A 21,915-nucleotide genomic window follows, 5' to 3' on the forward strand; every position below is an offset into this window, starting at 1 on the left:
TACCTATCATGGGCTTAAAACTCATGCTGGTCAAAAAACTGTTTTGAGTCAGTTGTTGCAATAACCAATATTACTGGGAAATTCTGAATTGTTTGGGTCACAATTCATTTGGTCACAAGCAACTAAACATATAGTCATTGCATCCCAGTATCCCTGTGACAAACCAGGAATTCAGACTTGGCTTTTCTTAGTGGGAAGAATTTATTGCTAAATTTAGCTTTAACAGACAATAGTTAATTACATTAAGAATACTTGGGTTGTTTATGCTTTCAAAATAAAAATTTAGAATTAGCTTTTCAGTTAAACACTCAAAGTCTAAGCACATTTTAATACTATCCTATCACCTTAAATAGAGCTGCATAGGCAAAAAAGTTAAAAAAATAGACTTCTTAAGCCAAGTAGTAATTCTCTGAAGAAAAATAAAACTAATGATAGTTATCCTTTACACTGAACCACAAGCAAATAACCTTGGTTAATCAAAAGCATCCTCAATATTGATCATTTGGCAACCTAATGGTAGTGAGAAGAATCAAATTTGAAGTACTTACCTTGAGAGCACAAAAGATGCAGGAATCTCCCATGCATTTGTGAGTTGTAAGCTGCCTAAAGCTACGTCGGAAGATGTCCAAGTGCCATAAAACCTGGCAAAGGAGGGAAAACACATTACTCTATAAGAAGCCACCATTTAATTTTAAATTCAAGAGTTCAAGCGAATATTGGTCATGATTGCAGAATATGTCTTTATTCCCAAGCGCAAAGTTTATTCTAGTATATTAAATGTCAAAAAAAGATGAGGAGGCATCTAACAAGAGGGACAGACGACCATATTCTGGAAAAGGCAGTAATTTGAACACAAAGGAAGGTCACACAGAAAATATGGTATGACATACACCAAATGTGAACCTGAAGAGGGTATTTATGGGTTAATAGCTACAGAGTAAGATTTTATTTTAATGGTCCACAAAAAAGCATGAATATTTAAAAACATATTTAGAGCCCTAACTGGTTTGGCTCAGTGGATAGAGCGTCGGCCTGCGGACTCAAGGGTCCCAGGTTCAATTCTGGTCAAGGGCATGTACCTTGGCTGTGTGCACATCCCCCCGGTGCAGGAGGCAGCTGATCGATGTTTCCTCTCATCGATGTTTCTGACTCTCTATCCCTCTCCCTTCCTCTCTGTAAAAATCAATAAAATATATTTTAAAAAAATAAAAACGTATTTAGAAGCTTGAATTATATAGTGTGGGATTTTGTCTTTTTTTTTTTTTTTTAATATTTTATTGATTTTCCACAGAGAGGAAGGGAGAGAGACAGAGAGTTAGAAACATCGATGAGAGAGAAACATCGATCAGCCACCTCCTGCACATCCCCCACCGGGAATGTGCCCGCAACTCAGGTACATGCCCTTGACCAGAATCGAACCCGGGACCTCTCAGTCCGCAGGCCGACGCTCTATCCACTGAGCCAAACCGGTTTTGGCGTGGGATTTTGTCTTTGTTAGACTTCTCAATTTTTGGCGAGTTGTAACTTCCTTAAGTCAGATTAAAAATAAAGGTGATATCAACAATGATAAATCATGTCCATAGTATGTAACCTTGATATGATGTGATGAAAATGGCACTTTATTGTTATAGGCTTCCTCTTAAAAACCCTTACCCCCAATTTAATCATGAGGAAAACATCAAACAAGTTCAAACAGTGGGACATCCTATGAAATACTTGACTAGTACTTCTCAAAACTGTCAAGGTCATCAAAAACAAGGAAATTTTGAGAAACTGTTATAGCCAAGATGAACCTAAGGAAACATGACAAGTAAATGTAAATGTGGTATCCCAGATGGGATCTAGGAATAGAAACAGACACTAGGTAAAAACTAAAGACATCTAGATAAACTATGGACTTTAGTTATAAAAGAAATGGTGTAATATATAGCATAATTCCTTAGTGAGTTCCTTTTGCCTGGAAAACATTTAAATGTCACCATATATGAAAAGGCACTACAATTCTGTGACTGGAGCCCCAGATCACAGAACACCTCTGGAGCTTCTTACTTATTGTCTCAAAGTATATAGTTCAAATTTTTTTGAAACACACTATGCTCCCAAATAAGTAACAGCTTTTTAAACAAATGTAATGGATTCAACACAGGTGTGGTGAACACAGCTTTCATATCAAAAGTTAGAAAATTAGCTCATAGAAACAACTATTTTCAACTTGTAACACAATTATAGTATGCAATCCAAAATCACCAATGACACAATCCTTAAATATGGGTATAAAAATATGTATGTGTGTGTATATATAGCATATAGCACTGGAAATTAGAACGGAAAGTCATAAATATTGTTTCAATTGACAGTATAGACAGAAAATATAGAAACAGAATTATAAAAACAGGACTATGGCCAGAAAGGATGTAAACACAAACACACCTATAGCCAACACTATTTTGCCTGCTTCTAAATTACAAAAGTATTATTAGTTTATGCAAAGTCACTCAAAAACCTAATATGCACCACCTAGAAAAAAACCTAACCAACCCACTCAACTGCAAGAAATTTGTGGTAGTAATTAGTGAAAGTGCTTAAACTCTTCCTATAGGCTTCATAGCATAGGATTTTTTAATGTTTCCAAATAAAAATTTAGAAACTGGGAGTATGAAATCTTGATTACACAAATAAGCTTGACACGATTCTTTTATTATGAATGAGGAAACTGAAATACTATTACCTGTACAAGGTCACAAGACTAGTCTACAGAAGGCCAAAGAGTAGAATCCAGGTCTCCTAATTCCTAAGTCCAATGCTTTTTATATTAAATACTCTTGTCTTTTCTTCTCTCATTAGCAACTTACTTTCTCATTAAATCTGAGGTATAAAACTAATAATACTTAACCAAAGCATAATTGTCTTGGGTGGAAATTTTCATTTACTTTTACTCTGAAAAGTATAAAAGAGAGGAAAGGGATTACTTGAAAGTTAGAACAAGGGGTATAAATCTAACATTATGGGCCTGATTAGGCAGATCAGGAAGCTTTGGGATTCTGTGACCACTAAGGTGGCAAGCAACAACAAAAGGGAAAATCTAGAGTAGATAATCATCTTAGGAAAATTTACTTTCCACTAGCTCTGTTCAAGCATATTTAACCAGACACCAATTATGAGCTACTACGTGTGATCTCATAGGAAGGAGATGAAGAAATGAACAAAGACTGGACTCCATTCAGTATATGTGCTAAAAGCCTGAAAATTATGAGACAAGAAAGTCTGACTTGTGGAAAGAATTTTGCTGTTTTTAAAAATATATTTTTATTTCAGAGAGGAAGGGAGAGGGGAAGAGAGACAGAAACATCAATGATGAGAGAGAATCATCGATCAGCTGCCTCCTGCACGCCCCACACTGGGGATTGAGCCCACAAACTGGGCAAGTGCCCTGACCAGGAATTGAACCGTAACCACTCATTCATAGGTCGACACTCAACCACTAAGCAACACCGGCTGGGCAGAATTTTGCATTTTATATTAGAGAAAAGCAACTAGGGTAAAAAAGGAAATAAGAGACTGATCAGGAAAAAAGGTCAATAAACAAGTAGTAAGATCATCTAGTCTGTGTACCTCCTCCCCTTTAGGCAGGTAAGTAGTAGTAGTTACAGTTATTATTTCATTATCATATTAATCCCCTTTTTACCAATGAGGTAATTGAGACTCAGAGATAAAGTGTCTTGCCTAAGATCACACAGATAAACCTAAAAAATGATCTCAGGGTGCTGACCTCAAACAGAGACCGTCAAGTATTATATTTAAGAGTTGTCAGAAATACAGCACCAGCAACTAAAATACATTTAACCAAAAAGAAAGAAATAGCCCTTACCTGCAAGGCACTATTGAGGAAGCAACTGTTTTGTCCTGGCTCATTGCTGAGGCCTTTGCTGGGGGCTATAGAGGTTGAGCTTCGAGGTGCAAACATCCCTTGGACACTACCACGGCCACCTGAAAAATAATTTCTCTTCCAAGACATGATTGTTCACATTTAGCCTGAAAACACAGAGGAGATTTTGTGTCTTTTGATGAGGGAGTTTCTGTCTGCTGAAGTCCTTAATAGAAAGAGAATCCAGAACTTAATGAACATATGTTGAAAGAATTTGAGTTTACAGCCTTCCAAACATCATATATGTAGCTTGAGGAATACAGGTATCCACTTAGATCCACATGAGAGAGCTGTCCCCAACTTGCTCCAAACAATGTCCACAGGACTAATATAAACAGAGAAATTCTTGAGTATTGTTTCCTTCTATTTTTCTTGAACTACCTCCATAAAATCCTGGTGAAGTGGCTGTAATCCTCAATTCCAACAGAATCCAGGATCAGGGTAAGATGTATTCCTTAGGCTTGTTAACAATGCTTCTTGTGGATTGAAGATTTTTCCAACTGGAAGGAGAGGCAGACAGATAAGCAAGAATCCAACGCAACCCTCCTCGCCTTCTATTGCCTTGTCCCATCATCCTCTGAAGTAAAAACTCAAGTTCTAAGCAACTGACATAGCTTCCACAGAGCTAAGAAGCTTGTTTGAATTATACGGGGCATTTGCTGTTGCTGCTGCTGTTTTTTAATATGCTCCAAACATCTTCTATCATTCCACCCAGAACTTCTTCTCCTCTCTTCCTCTGTGACTAGAATAGCCAGCTGTGCCAGAGAGCTTTAACAGAAAGAAAAAAAAATCAAAAGCTTGCGTCACTTAATGACTCTACTGGCTTTGTGCTGTTCTGCCAAGATCAACGTTGCCTCACCTCTCACTATAAACTTGAAACCTTGGCAAACAATTCCAAGAAGAAAAAAAACTAACAACAACAAAAAGGAGAAACCAAAGAGGAAAAAAAAAAAAAGTATGAGCAGCTTTACTTTCATGGGAAACTTCTCTGAAATTTTCTAGAAGAGAATTGATCTAGACAAAAATTAAAACCAAATACACACTTTGCAAAAAAATTACCAAGTAAGCACATACCAAACAAGGAGTTGAAACAGGTCCTTTTGGATATTGTAAGTAAAGAAATTTTTAAAGGTATTTTACATATTCATGGCCTTTTAGAAGTTGGGAGGGCCAAGTTATCAGTCTAGATTCTGTTCGAGTAAAGATGTCACATCCCAGAGAACTACTCATGGTAAGTAAATCGTATGTCCTTAACATTAGTCCAAGGGAACTAAATCTTATCCTGCCCTGTCTGTTTGTATGTTATATTTTTGCCAGAAGATCAGAGAGATAATTTGGGGTACAAATCACTTAATCCTCAGATTATATCCGAGGTGCTTACAATCAGAGGCCATCCATTGACCAACATGAGTTCTCAACTAATTAAAATGCCAGTGAGGCAACAGGGAGAAATACCAAAGCAAGCACCTTCTTTGGAAGGCAATGCTTCTAATCTCCAGCTTCAAATTTTCCTATAAGGCTGCCATGACCACATAAGGAAAAAATTAAGAATAAGTGTCAAATTTGGTTTCTAACAGCTCCTCAAGCTTCTCCCTTTTTTCCACCATCACATAAACCACCTAAAAAAGCTAAAATGCTATAATACCTTAATCATTCTCTGGGATGTCACCTAGCATCTCCAGTGTGTCCATTGGAAAAACTGAGGCACAGAAACAGTAAATGGTTGCACAAGACGGTTCTTTCTCTTCTCTAAATTCCCAGACTATTTATAATTTACATGTCATAATTTAAGTATTTGATTACACACTGTAAAGTTATATTATTCTCTATTTGTTTTATTACTCTCTATTTGTTTTATATGGTGTCAGTCATAAATCCTAAATATGACTATGAAATGAAATCCTAACTATTGTCAGACATGTGCTAAACACTATACTTACATTCTTTATTCAACTTCCACAACAGCCCTATCATGTAGGATTTAATAGCTTGATTTTATAGAAAGTAAAGTGAGGCTTAAAGACATTAACTTGCCCAAATCAAAGCTGGTAAGTGGCAGAGCTAGAATTGTTTGCCTAATATACTGTGATTTAATGAAGTATTTTATTATACTATTCCAAGAGCTCCTATCACAGTGCTAGTCATAAGGAGGTATTCAATAAATACTGCCTAATGATTAGCATGGCACCAGGAAGGATTTTAGGTCTCCCACACTAACTACACAAGACCCTCAACTCTACACACACACCCTCACACACACCCACGCAAGGTGCTAAGCAACTTCCAACAAGCCCTGCAGCATTCCTTCAGCTCAACTGCTGCAGAGGAATGACAAGTACCAAGCCTCTACTTTGCTCACAGCCAAAAGGACTTGGCAGGCAGGTGGGGCTTCCAATATCCACATTAGGAGCTCACTGAAACTCAGCCTGCGCTAAGGACACACCCCTGAGTTTAGGGAGCAAAGGGAAAATAGGCAGTAGCGGAAAAAGAAGATTCCAGGCTCTGAATGGCAGTATTATGTAGGGTAAGGCAATAAGCTCTCACATTTGCTCTAGGTGTGTCAGAAACTAGAGGTGAGAGCCAAAAAGAACAAAGCCCAGGAGGCAGTAACAAATGGTCCAAAGAAATACTGATGACAAAATATTTCACTTAAGTGGCAGGGCTAGCACCAAACAACATGATTCTTTTCCACTGTCATCTACTAAAGACACGTGAGAAAATAAGAGTTCTACCCACATGGCTCTAACAACCTATTTAAAAGAAGAAAAACATGCCCTGGTTGGTGTGGCTCAGTTGGTTGAACATCATCCCGTGCACAGAAAGGTCGCTGGTTCAATTCCTGGTCAGGGCATAAGCCTGGGTTGTGAATTTGTTCCCTCGTGGGGGAGGCAGCAGATCAATGTTTCTCTCTCTTCTCTCTCTCTCTCTCTCTCCTTTCCCCTTCCTCTTTCTCTCTAAAAATCTATTTAAGAAAAAAATGTTTAAGAAAAAGAACTTCTTAAGCAATACTGAAGTATTTAGGGGTAAAAGAGCATAATGTCTGTAACTTACTCATAAATGGTTCAGAAGAAAAAAATTTATAAGTATATATATGCATATATGGAGAGTGTATATATTTATATATATATATATGAAGAGGGAGAGAAAGAGAAAAAGGTAAAGCAAATCAATATAGCAAAATGTTAACAACATCTAAATCTGGCTAAAGGGTATATGGGAATTCTTTGAACCATTTCTTACAACTTATCGAAGTTAATTTTAAATTATGTTTTTAAGCTGAAAAGGAATTGATATCTGCAAAAATAAAAAAGATTTTAAAATTATGTAAAAATTACCTTGTACTATATGCATATTACTGATTCAATGCAAAATTATAACTAAAATTACTAAGCTGGTAGATAATAGTATCATTCCAGATGATATTGGCAATCTCAAACTAAAAAAATGTATATATATTATATATATATATATATATATATATATGTATAATGACAAAATAAAATGGAATAAAACTTGAATACATTTCTGTGAAAAGGACAGCTCAAATACAGTATAATGTCAAGTTGCTATAAGGAGCAAGTGATAGAGAATAATTGTGATATTATACAAAGAGTACTAGGACTAGACTTTGAGTTAGAAGATGTGGGTTCAATTTCTACATTTTTACTGCTTTGTAAAATCCTAAACTACTTAGGTATTCTGAACTTTGTTTTCCAGGTCTGTAATACAGTGACACAATACCTATTTCACACAATGGCTGAGATTTGATGTGATAAGCACGTGAGAGTACTAGCAAGTTTTCAAAATAAGCAATGAATACGTTCATTTAATGAGTGACCTGCTATGCCTAAAAGCAGAAAAGTAAATTTTGGTTTGGGGACCTCAGGATACCAGAAAGTTGTAAGTTACCGGGAATAAGTCTTCTAATTGTATAAAAAGAACAATAAACCTCACATAAGATAAGTGATATGTCAGTACAATTTAGCTAAGTGCTTGGAGAAACACTTGAATTTTACAATTATTTTAAAAATACAAAATTCAGGCCCTGGCCAGGTAGCTCAGTTGATTAGAGCATCATCCTGATATGCCAAGGTTGTGGGTTTGATCTCTGGTCAGGGAACATACAAGAATCAAGCAGTGAATGCATAAATAAGTGGAACAACAAATTAATTCTCTTTCTCTCTCTCTTTCTCTCTCTGTCTTTCTCTTGTCTCTCTCTTTCTTTAAAATCAATCAATCAATCAATAAAGAGCAGTTTAACTTAAAAAGGCAAACAACTGAACCTATTACAAGGAATAGGGTAACATTTTAGAAGGTCATCAAAGAATGACCGTGTTCAACTAATCAATGATTCAAATGGAAAAACCATGAAGAGTATCTCTGTTTCTAATGAAGGAACAGTAAGTAACCCATTACTAGTGATTAAAGCCAAAAGTAACCCTAACATTAGAAGTCAAAGTGCATCTACAAGATATCCAAACAGTTTAACCAGGAAAGTTGCTCACATCTCTAGTTTCTGTTATTCTATATAGCGGTTTACTTGTAATTTATTTAAGAAACTATATTTTCCCTGATAAATCAACAGGCAATTACCTTAATTCCTTGGTACATTCCACATGTCAATAATTATGTTACTGTCATAATTAGCTAGTTTATTAATATTAATAACAGGAAGAGAGCAAAGAGGAGGTCAGACATTATAAGCATGGACACTTCACCAGGAAGCTATAGCTTCATGCTCCCCAGGGAACCAACCACCTATTCCCTGAAGATCACTGAGGGAATGGCCCAAACAAAGGGGTGATGGACAGTGAAGTCAGGGTGACTTAGGGAAGGTGCTTGCTGTCAGTCTAGCCTGGGGAACAATGGGTTGGCGAGGGGGTAGATCCCAATGCAAGCTTGGATTTTAATCTTGAAAGGTTAAAATCCCCAGAGAGAGAGTTCTCTCGCTCTTGCGCTCTTGTTCTTGCATTCTCTTGCTCTGTGACCCCCACTCCACTCGCCCGTGCACTCACCTCCATAGCCATGTGGCCTTAAGCAGCCACATGGCCCTTGGCCGTGCAGACTCCACATGCAGGATGCTAGACTGGCCTGCTTTAAATATGGAGCAGAAATTCTGGGCAGTGGCCCTAATTCTGGCCCTGCAGAAGACAAGATTGGATTTCTTCCATGTGAGATGGACAGAGATGGGCCCTTAGAGGGGAATCCCCCTAATTTACACCATCAATAAAGCTTTCCATGAAACCCCGTCTGCCCATGGAGGCCTCAGGAAATTATTTTCCTCGAACCACCCCAAGAACTCCACTTCCACCAGTAACAATTCCAAACTATATCGGTACTATCTTATTGGTTATTATGTGGACTGAAATTAGTTAATACATGCAAAGTGCTGGCATACAGTAAGTGTCATGTAAATGATTGTTATTGTTATTATTGCCTTTCAAACATCCCTTCCTCAAGGGCTCTTTTCCCTTTAAATATAACCACACAGAGATACCTGATATTCTTTAAAAAACAACAACAAAAACCAACAACAACAAAGGCCACCTTGAACATATCGCCTATACCTACTGTCCTAAAAATTTTTCAACCTTTCACTACTAAATGTCTCTACAATTAGCCGAAACCGGTTTGGCTCAGTGGACAGAGTGTTGGCCTGCGGACTGAAGGGTCCCGGGTTCGGTTCCGGTCAAGGGCATGTGCCTGGGTTGTGGGCACATCCCCAGTGGGAGATGTGCAGGAGGCGGCTGATCGATGTTTCTAGCTCTCTATCTCTCTCCCTTCCTCTCTGTAAAAAATCAATAAAATATATTTTTAAAAAAAAAATGTCTCTACAATTAATAATTTACAACTGCAGCCTCTCCTTGATTACCATCAGAACATGGTACTGCTCCTTACTCCGCCACCACAATTTTACTTCATGGAACATTCACTTTCTAAAGAAATCTCCTAATTTCAAAACCTACTGGCTCTTCCCATAAGCCTTATTCTTCTTAACTTTTCTGCAGCACCTAACACTGGCTGCCCTGATACTATACAATCCTGGATTCGTTGGGTGAATTAAGAAAACAAGAGAATAAATAAAATGAAAGAATGACAAATGAACAGTAGACCTATTGCTGACAGTTCATTTTCTCTATCCTTTGCTACTTTATTAAAAGTGGGCATTCCCTGCCCTAACCAATTTGGCTCAGTGGATAGAGCGTCGGCCTGCGGACTGAAGGGTCCCAGATTTGATTCCAGCCAAGAGCATGTACCTTGGTTGTGGGCACATCCCCACTAGGGGGTGTGCAAGAGGCAGCTGATCGATGTTTCTCTCTCATAGATGTTTCTAACTCTCTATTCCTCTCCCTTCCTCTCTGTAAAAATAAAATAAAATAAATAAATAAATAAATTTTAAAAAAGAATGTTAAAAAAAAGGGGGGGGGGGGGCATTCCCTAAAGTTTAAATCAGACCTTCCTGCTCTTTTCTATAGCATTTCCCATGGTGTTCTCATCCCCTTCTCTGTCAGAACTTCAAACATTACTTCTGGTCTGATAAATCACAAATCTTGTGAACCCTGAAACCAAATTACCAACTTCTTGCAAATTGCCCCACTTTTGTAACAAGTTGAACATGTCCAAATCTGAAGTCATCTCTTCCCCACCCCCACCCCCACCATCACCTAAAATAGTTCCTCCTCTGACCTATTTATTTATTTATTTACTTACTTACTTATTTTTACTAATGGTATCTCCTTACTTACTTATTTTTACTAATGGTATCTCCAAAAACTCAGGTTTAAAACATCTGTAATGTTTTATTTCTTTCTATCCCTCTCTCCCTTTCTATCTACATCACAAAGGCCTATCAATTCTCCCTTCAAAATCTCTGTATTGAACCTTCTTTTTCACTTCCACTGTCATCCCCCTAGTTTACACCACAATTATCTCCCATTTAGATTATTACAATAGATAAGTTTTTCTGGCTTCCCATCTCTTGCCATTCCATTTCATTGATATTGGGGGTTTTTATTAATATTTCTTTTTAACATGTGCCATTATTTTTTTAATATATTTTTATTGATTTCAGAGAGGAAGGGAGAGGAAAAGAAAGATAGAAACATCAATGATAAGAGAGAATCATTGATTGGCTGCCTCCTGCATGCCCCCTATGGGGATTGAGCCCACAACCCAGGCACGTGTCCTTGATTGGAACTGAACCCAGGACTCTTCAGTCCGCAGGCCAATGCTCTATCCACTGAGCCAAACCAGCTAGGGCTGCACCATATTTATTTGTTTTGTTTTGTTTTAAATATATATTTTTTTATTTCAGAGAGGAAGGGAGAGGGAGAGAGAGCAAAAGAAGTATCAATGATGAGAGAGAATCATTGATTGGCAGCCTCCTGCACGCCCCCTACTGGGGATCAAGCCCCGAATCCCAGGCATGTGCCCTGACGGAATCATCCATGACCTCCTGGTTCATAAGTCGATGCTCAACCACTGAACCACGCCGGCCAGGCCCATTATTTATTTGTGTATATTTCACACAAAAAAGCAAAAAGCTTAAACTTCCTTAGCAGCAGAACAGTATCAGTTGCCAGCCAAAATGAGTTTTTGATAGGATCACTTCCACCTTTTTCAGGTCCAAGCAAGGACCTGTCTACTCTTATTGGCACCATTGTAATAACCTGGTTATTAATTAGTAACTGAAAGGAGCAAAGGGAAGCTGCAATTTAGACACATGCCCAGTAAGGTCTGGATGATATGGGAAGATGCTTGCCAATCACACCTGGGAGCAGGTCACGAGCCAAAATAGGCATAGCCACTGCAAGCCCAGGAAGACGTGATATGTAACCCTTGAACAAAGAAAGCTCCCTCTCTCTCTCTTGCTGCTCTCACCCCTGACTCCTGGCTTATGGGGCTCTCATGCTCTGCACTCACCCACGTGGCTCACAACCATGTGGACTCCACACAATGGACTAATGGACTTGAACTAGCCTGATGCTACATCAAACCCAGCTCCACCATGGAACGGAAACTCTGGACACTGGCTTTGCTTTAGCTCTGCTAAAGCCTCAGCTGCACCTTTTATAGGACTGGAATAAGGGAAATGGAACTTTGGAACCTGAAAAATGTAACTCCATGAAAACAAAGCCTTTTACCACATCTCATCCTCCCATGGGGGCCTCCGAAAATGCTTATTCCAGCAGCACCCCAAGAGCCCCACTCACACTAGCAATGGAGAAATTCAATTCTCTGGTAACATTACCACGCCTGTTCAACACCATACTGAAGGCCCTAGCCCAGTGGTCGGCAAACTGCGGCTCACGAGCCACATGCGGATCTTTGGCCCCTTGAGTGTGGCTCTTCCACGAAATACTACAAAATACCATGTGCGGGCGTGCACGTACAGTGCGATTGAAACTTCGTGGCCCATGCGCAGAAGTCGGTATTTTGTGGAAGAGCCACACTCAAGGGGCCAAAGAGCCACATGTGGCTCGCGAGCCGTGGTTTGCCCTCCATGGCCCTAGCCTGTGCAACAGACAAGGAAAAAGAAGTTTAAAAATATATAGATTGTAATGGAAGATAAAACTGCTTTTATTAACAGGCAACATGATGTTCTACATTATAAAATTCTGAGGAAATTACAAAAAATAATAATAAAACCTCTAAGAACTATTAAGTGAGGTCAGTAAGGTCACAAAATACAAAGTCTATTTTTAAAAAGTCAACTAAGGTTTCTATATATTAGCAATGAACAAATGGAAATTTAAATTCTTTTAAAGTACCATTCACAATAATACCACAAAATATAAAATACTTAGGTATAAATGTAACAAAATATATGTAGGACCTATATGCTGAAAACTACAAAACATTGGTGAAAGAAATCAACCATTTAGGTCATAGTCTTAAATAGAAAACCTAAACTAAAAATTCTAAAAGACAGAAGAAAATTTTGTGACCTTTGGTTAAAAATCAGGAGAGATATCCCTGCTGCAGAGGTCCCCTCCTGAGGAGCAAGGTGTTCCAGCCCCAGACCAAGCCCCCCATCCCAAGGTTCCAGTGCCAGGAAGCCTAGTCCCCATAACTTCTGGCTGAGAATACCAATGGGGGGGCTGAGTAAGACATCGGCTTAAGTGCTGGGCATTTTTCTTAAAGGGACCATATATGGACTTATTTGGACTCACTCCCTCTGAGCTGCAGTGCTGGGGCAGCATCTCAAAAGGCACCAGGGACATGAAGGGAAGAACTGAATTGTCTGGCGCTGCAGCAAGGTCTGCAGGTTTAGCTTTCTCCCAGAAAGAAGTGCTGGCAGAGGCCATTGTTCCTATGCTAAGCCCTCTCCTGATAGAGCTGGCAGGTGGGCACCATATCTGAGTCTTCATCAACCTGATTAACACTGTTCACCTGCCCTGGTGATTCCCTGAGACTCCACCCTACCCAACTCACCGGTCCACCCAAGCCATTTCCAGTGGCTTTTCCATACCAACTAAGTTATTTTTAAAGATACCAACTACTTTTTGGGGTACAGGACAATGCTCCAACCGACCATGCCACCCAGCCAGGGCAATGGATGGGTTTTTCACAAGTTTATTTTCCATAATTTTTTCTTGTCCACTATTCTATTGCTAACAGGGTAAAAACATAAACAAATAGCAAACTTAAAGAAAGAAAAACCTTTAAAGCAGTCAATCAGACCTATTTTGACAGCTTCTTAAAAATGGATTCATGTTCTTGATTGTGAATTGTTTACATTCCCATATTTTTATATTCACACTAGAGGCCCGGTGCACGAATTCATGGCCAGGTGGGGTCCCTCTGGGTGGCCTGCAGGGACCGGGCTGAAACCCACAGTTCAATGCCTACCTGCCGCTCCCACTCATCCCGGCCCCACTGTGCTTGCTGCAGGCTCACACCCAGTCAGTCCTGATGGGGAGAGGCTCACGCTGCCAGCACTCGCCAGCCATGAGCCCTGTGTCTGGTGCCCTCCCAAGGGGAGTGGCCTGTGGGATGCGCTGAAACCGACTCTCTGACATCCCCCGAGGGGTCCTGGATTGCGAGAGGGTGCAGGCCAGGCTGAGGAACCCCCACCAGTGCACAATTGGGTCAGGGAGGGGCCATGGGAGGGCTCCAGGGCGTATCCAACCCATCTCGCCCAGTCCTAATTGGCGGACCCCAGCAGCAAGCTAACCTACCGGTCGGAGCATCTGCCCCCTGGTGGTCAGTGCACATCATAGCGACTGGTCGACTGTCTGCCCCCTGGCAGTCAGTGCACGTCATGGTGAGCGGTTGAGCAACCTTAGCATATCATTAACATATTACACTTTGGTTGTTCGGTGGTTCTGCCGTTCGATCTATTTGCATATTACCCTTTTATTATATAGGATATTCTACCAGTAAAATCACTAATTTATAAGATTTAATTAAATGTCTAGCAACTGCACAAATATGAGAAACATTAGATGTTACTTCCACGTCTAGCTACATCTTCTACTCACTCACTCACTGATCAGACATTTCACCTAGCACCTAGTACGTGCTTCTCACTCTTCCTCCACACCAAGTAAACTTGACTCTTTTTTGTATAATGAATATGCTCTGCACTCTATTTCCTCAGTGTCTGGTCTCTAATAATGCCTTTACCTGGAGTGCCTTTCCTCTCCTTTTCTTTTTAAAAATAATAACTATTATACAAGGAACAGCTACATGAAAAGCGTTCTCAGATTCCCTCCCTCCCTCACCTTTCCATTTTCTTCATTTATTTCATCTTCTCTGCTCTCAGTGCAAGTGGGGCTTAGATTACAGCATTCCCATCCTCCCCCATGTTATTCGTGTACATGGACTACATTATATAACATTATATATTCCATAAGAACAGCTTTTTATTCCAAACAGAGGTTGAATATAACAGACATTGAATCATTAAAAATTTAACTAAAAGAGAAAACTTGCTGTTTGATGGGTAAGTACCTAGAACAATCAATTCCAACAACCTGATAAATTCTGATTCTCCTTAAATAAAAGAGCCCCCAAAAGGTCCATATTCAGTTTGAGATACTGCAGACAAATTTTTCTAATGGAGATTATATCAATTGAATTAATATTTCCTTCTGATTCAAGCTTGAAAATAAAGACAGATAACCATCTACAACCATTAAAAAAAACCTAAGTGATTTGTTGATTCATGGGCTGGTTATCTCAAACTCCCTAGTGAATACAATTACTCAACTCAAATGATTTTCTGAGGGTTGGTCTCTGGCAACTTCAAATTATTACATCATGTACAACAAGAATTGTATGCTGATAAAGAAAAGAAAGCTTTATTTTTCCTTTCATAAGAACTTAGGAAAATGTCATCTACAATAAATTGGTCCAAAACCAGTAGAAAAACAAAGTAAAAAGACAAGAAAACATGTTTCACTTTGTTACAAGTGACAAACTTTAAGGACTAAGAAATGACAATTGGAGGCTACTTAACTACTCCTTATGAAGATCCGGAGCTGTATACTAGTATATAATTTACTGACTTATCTAAAGGATGCAGCATGATAGTAAAAAGAACATAATGGTTAAAAGTGCAGCCTCTGAGCCCAGCTGGTGTGGTTCAGTGGTTGAGCACTGACCTAAAAACCAGGAGGTCACCATTTAATTCCAGGTCAAGGCACATGCCTGGGTTGTGGGCTCGATCCCCGGTAGGAGGCATGTAGGAAACAGCCTATCAATGATTCTCCCTCATGATTGATGTTTCTATCTTTCTCACCTTCTCCCTATCTGAAATCAATTAAAAAATATATATTTTTTAAAAGTATGGACTCTGAGGCCTAGCTGGGTAGCTCAGTTGGTTAGAACATCATCCCAGCACCCAAGGTTGTTGGCTCGATCCTCAGTCAGGGCACGTACAAGAATCAACCAATGAATGCATAAATAAGTGGAACAACAAATCAATGTCTCTCTCTCTCTCTCTCTCTCTTCCCCCCCCCCCCCCAGCTCTCTTGCTTTAAATAAACATTTAAAAAATAAATAATCATAAGGTTATTTTTTAAAAAAATGCAGCCTCTGCAGGGCCAACCATATTGCATAACATCAGGAAACACCATGCTCATAGTGGAGATCCAAGGTGTACCATTCCCAAAGAATATAACGTGAATTATACAACTTAGGGACCCAGAGTTAGAATTAGAGACCCAGAGTTAGCAAAGTAAAACAGGTCTGGACTTCATCACCTAACAACTGTGTCATCTTAATCAAGTTATTGAATCAGTATTGAAGTCTCCCAGGCACTACATCAGCAAAATGGGACTAATAAATAAGATCCATCACATAGGATTATTATGCAAATTAATAAAATAAAGTATAGTATATGTATAATTAGCCCAGTACCTAGTATTTAGTGAGGCATAAATGTTTTTTGATGATGATGATGATGAATCTATATTCCAATCCTGCTCCATCACTTTCCGTCATTTACTATCTATAATAAATGCAATTTGTTGAGAGTATTCAACAAATTATACATGCAAAATACCTTAGGGCCAAGTAGAAAATAGGAGTTCTATAAAGAGTAGCTATGATTATGATGACTGACCATCCGCTATACCCATCCTCTCTCCCTTCTTTCTTACTAACACATCCATACACTTACCATAAAAATTCCATAAGATTAAATTATAACTGATAGCATCAACCCAAAGCAATTATAAAATTGAGGGAAATGTATTCTAAAAATAATGCAGTCTCAAAACAATTCATCTAAGTATTATAACTTTCAAATTGTTCTTCCTCTTCTAATTCTATTTATAAAATATTGCCCAGAGCAGACTCAAATCAATCACTATTTAGCTCAGAAAACTTTAATGATGAAATACTATCAAAACTCCTTGGCCTTGCCCTGGCCAGTGCGGCTCAGTTGATTGGAGCTTCATCTTGTACACCAAAAGGTGACCGGGTTGGGTTCAATTCCCAGTCAGGGCACATACCCAGATCATAAGTTCCATCCCCGGTTGGGGCAATCTCTCTCTCCCCGTTTCCTCTCTCTAAAATCAACAACAAACATTTGTTTTTAATTATAGAAAACCTACTTGGCCTTACATGGCCTTCCACAATCTTAACCCATGCACATTTACAACCTCATATACCGCTATCACCCTTAAAACACACAAAACAAGATTTGTTCTGTCTATATTACCTTCTTCTCCACCTCGACCTTCCCAGTCCTACCTAGTGCTGCTAATCTTTTTCACTCAGTAAAACTGCTTGAGAAAGACATTCTGCTGGCAAATTATAATATTAGATACTAACAACAGTCACACCCTATCAGGAAGGAATAGTCATTTATATTAACTCATTTTCCAAAGGATTGTCTAAATACCACTTCCCACCAACTGGGACTTAATCTCTCCCTCCCAGGAACTTTATTAACCAGTATTTAACCAGTGTATGAGTACTTTATTAGACCACAATGTAAAAAGTTACATTGCTTTACACTCAACAGAGGCTCAATAGTAGTTAAATAAAAGAATGAATGAAGAACTAAGTGTTGCGAAACACATTTTTTTGTTCAGACATAACTTAGTTTATAAGCACGACCAGTCATCTATCTCTTCCATGAATCTACTGTCTGAATCATATCATACCCAATTCAGTATCTCGTGTTTGGTCTATGGAAGAAAGACACTCTATGACCAGTAGGACAAACACAACGTTCTTTCTCAAACAGATTGCTAATACCCAATCAGTTAACAACTGTGGATAAAGGAAAGAGAATCAATAGCAATTATATTAGGCCCCAGGATAGCAAAATCATAACTATGAGTTCCATAAAGTTGCCCTATATTATCCTCTGATTCAATAATTTAGAACCAGAGATTTTTTTCCCCTAATTTTTAAACCACTAAAGCTTTTTAATTTAAATCCTTGGTTGCAACTATGCATTATTTATGAATCATTACAACACACCATTACCCAAATTATTTCATCACAAACAATAATGAAAGCATGATGGCTCTATCAACAGGAGGAAAATAGGAAGGGAAACCACTGACTGCACCAGCTTGACTCATTTCTGCTGGGAGAACACTGGTACTGAATGGCACAAGCAACTCCAGTGTGACAGACCAAGCACATGACTGGGAAGGTGACAGAGGATACTAGGGAAAGAAGGGCATCTATTTAAAAAAAAAACAACACAAAAAAAACCTCCTCTGTAGGGGAAGGAGGTGGAAGGATGGGCAGAGATCCACTGAAATCTATTCTGAAAGCCTTGACAATACTCAAGCAAAAACATACCAGACTCCAGGTTTTGAGCCAGTTCAAATTCTAGCTCTACCACTTACTTCAGGAAGTTACTTAGCCTCTCCAGGTCTTTCAGCTGTAAAATTATGATAATAGTAAACACCATTTAGTGAACACCAACTCAGTGCTAGGCACTCGAAACATGGTATATCTTTAATTCTCACAATTGATCTACCAAACAGGGATTATTTTCCTCATTTTGCAAAAAAGAACACCCCATGTTCTTTCTACCTATGCATGACTGCTTCCCAGGGGGATAGTACTACCTGCTGGCAGGACTGTAGTGGGAATTAGAAGCAAAGCACTTAGCATAGGAACTAATACCTGCCACATAGTAGGAGCTCAGGAAATCACTACTGAACAGTAATAAAATCCCATGAACAAGTTTTTCCTCACAATGTCTACCATGAAAATGGCTTTTAATTAGCAGTACTTCTGGAGAACCCAAGGCTCCAACTTAACAACTCCTTGAAATACCAGAGTACCATCCATTCTGCGTCAAAAATAACAACACACACACACACACACAGTTTCTGTTTTGAAGGTCAAAACAAACAATCCAAGAAAATGGAATGATATGAAAGTGATATTGACTCAAATATTAAATATTTTACTTTCCAAAGGATTATAGATCTCACGCCTCTAGGGAGCAGGTATTAATGAACAAATCTAACTTCCCAAAAATAATTCCCAGAAGCATCTGTTATCCTGAAGTACTCAGAAAACCATTTCCCAGACTTGACAACATATTGCCAAAATCTTAGTGAGTTTTGCCAACAACATTCTGCTAAGAGGAAAAAAGAATCATTCTGATTCTGGAAGTAAATGCTACTTCCCACCTTAGCCACAAAATAAGATCTTTTCTTCATTTTTACTTTTATCAATGTTAATACTGAAAATATGTATAAAATTACATATAACCTTCTATTTGAAGGAAATTTAAAATATTAAACCCCAAAACCCTTGCCCTTAATTTTAACAAGCTCAAGAAAATCTATGAGAATAGCTTTTTAAACCAATAATAAAAATCAAATTATCAAAGCCTTGGTAATTGAAACAAAAAAGGGAAGAACAGAAACAATAGTCAGCATGAATGAAGCCTCCTAAAAATTAAGAGCCCTAAAACTTCAATTTCAGAGTTTGAAATGTTGCTGTTAAAAGCAACACTTCACAATGACTAACCAGTTTCCTATATTCCTCATCTACCCAACTTTACCACAAGAAAAATGCTTACCCCAAAGCACACTCAACCTCCAGCAATCACAAGGACATTTGTGGGGCAAGGGATACAGGAATGGGGAGGGACCAGGGGGAAGAGCTAGAGTTGTGGGGAGGGAAGGGTCGGAGGGAGGAGACAACAGCAGCCAACAACAATGGGAAACTGTGAATCTAAACCACAAAGGTTTCCCACAGAACAGGATAACAGGGAAAGAGTCATTCTTTTTACCACCTACCAGGAACTCGGCACTGACAATTCATGATAAAACTGAAAAGGTGGAGCCCCCAATTAAATGCAAACAAAGTAAACTTAAGAAACTAACCAAAAGTAACTTGAAAGGATAAATCACAAACTTCATGGAGGCTTAACAAAAACAATTAGGAGGCTGTTTCCTCCAGGGGCATTCCTGATGACAAAGGTCAGCAGTATAACAATAAGGTTTGCAGGGTGGCAGCTGCTTCCAAAAGGAGGGCCAGCAGTCAAAACAATCCTTTGCGCTACAGTCAAAAAGAGCACTAAAAGACACTTTTATAGTGCTTTGGCGAATAACTAAAACAATGTCATTATTTGAATCCCTTTTTCAGAATTCCAAGACTGTCAGGACTTAAATAATTTTAACAGGCAAAAGTCCTGCAACTCTCTTAAACAATGAACACTCTTAAAGAAAAAATGTTGTGTAAACTGAGCTGTTGGGTTCAAGAATCAATTTTTAAATGCACTGGATCTCAAATGTTCCCAACCCAAAAGCGAGGACAGAGAAAGATCTCCACCCCTCTCTTAGGGAAGAGGCCAAGTTCTATCACCAAAAACAAACAGCAGGCAAGGTCTTGCCCCCAAACATGTGATCAGTCAGCCGAGAACTTACATTTGTAGGCAGGGCACAAAGCCCCAGAGGACCAACACACCCTTCTATGTATCACTCCAGTTATAAAACAGCTTTATTGAAAGGAGTTGTTTTATAAGCATACTCATGAAAAAACTCATCAGCAGAATCCTAGCCAAATATGAAGGTCTGTTGTATTTCTATAGGTTGAGAAAAAATATATGAGTTTATGTTTAAAAAATATTTAATTAAGATTTATTGGTAAAATTAAACAGATGTAGGCAATGCCCAAAACGAATTAAGCTCTTACATTTTAACAATATACTAAATTAAAGTAGTACTTTGTCAACAAGAAAATACCCCCATAAAAAAATTTTTTTAAAGAAAAAAGAAGCCCTGGCCAGGTAGCTCAGTTAGTTAGAGCGTCGTCCCAATATGCCAAGGTTGCAGGTTTGAACCCCCGTCAGGACACATACAAGAATCAACCTTGTTAACATAAAAACATTCAAACCTGTAAAGAATTTTTGTGAGTTTATTTGAGCCAAACTGTCGACAAATGCTGGGAAGCAGAACCTCAACGAATTGAGATAATGCTCCTGAGAATGGCAGGTTACATCAATATTTATACATTGCAATCAAAGGAGGGATGTAGGACATGGGTTACATGAAATCCATTGGTGATAGACTAGAGAGGTGGGAGAAAGCAAGGGGGGAGGTGGGCACGAAACCCCTGGGATTGGATAAAAAGGAAGATGATAGACACATACTTAGGTGGGTGCAGGAACAATTAACGTGATAACAATGAAGGAATTTGTGGTATCTGTCCTGGTGTCCAATCACATTAGGTTGTGCCCCAAGGGGTCCACAAAAGAGAAGTTACAAGTTACCCAGACATTTCAAGGGTATGTTATTATAGATGCAAAAAGACACAGAGGCTCCGTTAAGGTAAAGGTTGACCTTGTCAGTGAAAATACCAGCCTAGGACACAACTACCCACCATAACTGCTTTTAGTTAAAAGTTTAATTTCAGACCATCCTTTGTGGTTACTGTAGGTCTCTGAGTTTGTAAGACCGCCATGCAGGCCTTCCCCGGGCTTGTCAGGTTAGCATGTGGCCCCTTTCGTCCACAAACCAATGAATGGGTAAATAAATGGACAAATCAATGTTTCTCTTTCTCTCCCCCTTCCTCTCTCTCTCTAAAAATGTTTTTTTAAAGACAGGGGAAAAAAGCCCTAGCTGGTTTGGCTCTGTGGATAGAGCATTGACTTGCGGACTGAAGGATCCCCAGTTTGATTCTGGTCAAGGGCACATGCCCAGGTTGTGGGCTATATCCCCAGTGCGGGGCATGCAGGAGGCAGCTGATCAATGATTTTCTCTCATTATTGATGTTTTTATCTCTCTCCCTTCCTCTCTGAAATCAATAAAAATATTTTTTTAAAAGGGGGAAAATGTATTCCTTTTTTCACTAACATTAGTACTCTTAACTCAGCTCTAGTGCTGGGTAGGGATGAGACTGTTAGTGCCATTTCAAGTGTGAAGCACAGCATCTCTACTGATCAGTGCTAATGCAAAGAAAAAATGTGCAAACAGCAAGGTCAAGCTCTCTAAGTCATTAAGAGATGGTTACATATTTCATTATGGAACTAATCAAATAAAACTAGAGTACTGGAG

At 38.9% G+C, this 21,915-nt stretch overlaps 1 protein-coding gene across 15 annotated transcripts in view; it reads right to left on the bottom strand.

Annotated features, from left to right (window-relative positions):
* The window catches only part of USP54 (ubiquitin specific peptidase 54), a 118,997-nt gene that overhangs the window by 73,587 nt on the left and 23,495 nt on the right, over nucleotides 1-21,915 (bottom strand). For 5 of the 15 annotated variants that reach the window (XM_070432980.1, XM_070432982.1, XM_070432985.1 and 2 more), the window contains 2 exons: nucleotides 3,869-4,425; nucleotides 549-641 (listed from right to left, as the gene is read on the bottom strand). In XM_070432980.1, the coding sequence (XP_070289081.1) occupies nucleotides 549-641; nucleotides 3,869-4,015 (240 nt within the window). In that variant the 5' untranslated portion in view covers nucleotides 4,016-4,425. Of the gene's footprint in view, nucleotides 1-548; nucleotides 642-3,868; nucleotides 4,694-19,436; nucleotides 19,462-21,915 lie in introns of those variants that run through there. The other 10 variants (XM_070432991.1, XM_070432990.1, XM_070432989.1 and 7 more) reach the window with 6 other exon arrangements.

The sequence above is a fragment of the Myotis yumanensis genome, unplaced genomic scaffold (assembly GCF_028538775.1).
Source record: "Myotis yumanensis isolate MYYU_CA2020_CCGP unplaced genomic scaffold, mMyoYum1.0.hap1 SCAF_13, whole genome shotgun sequence".
Classification (NCBI taxonomy): domain Eukaryota; kingdom Metazoa; phylum Chordata; class Mammalia; order Chiroptera; family Vespertilionidae; genus Myotis; species Myotis yumanensis.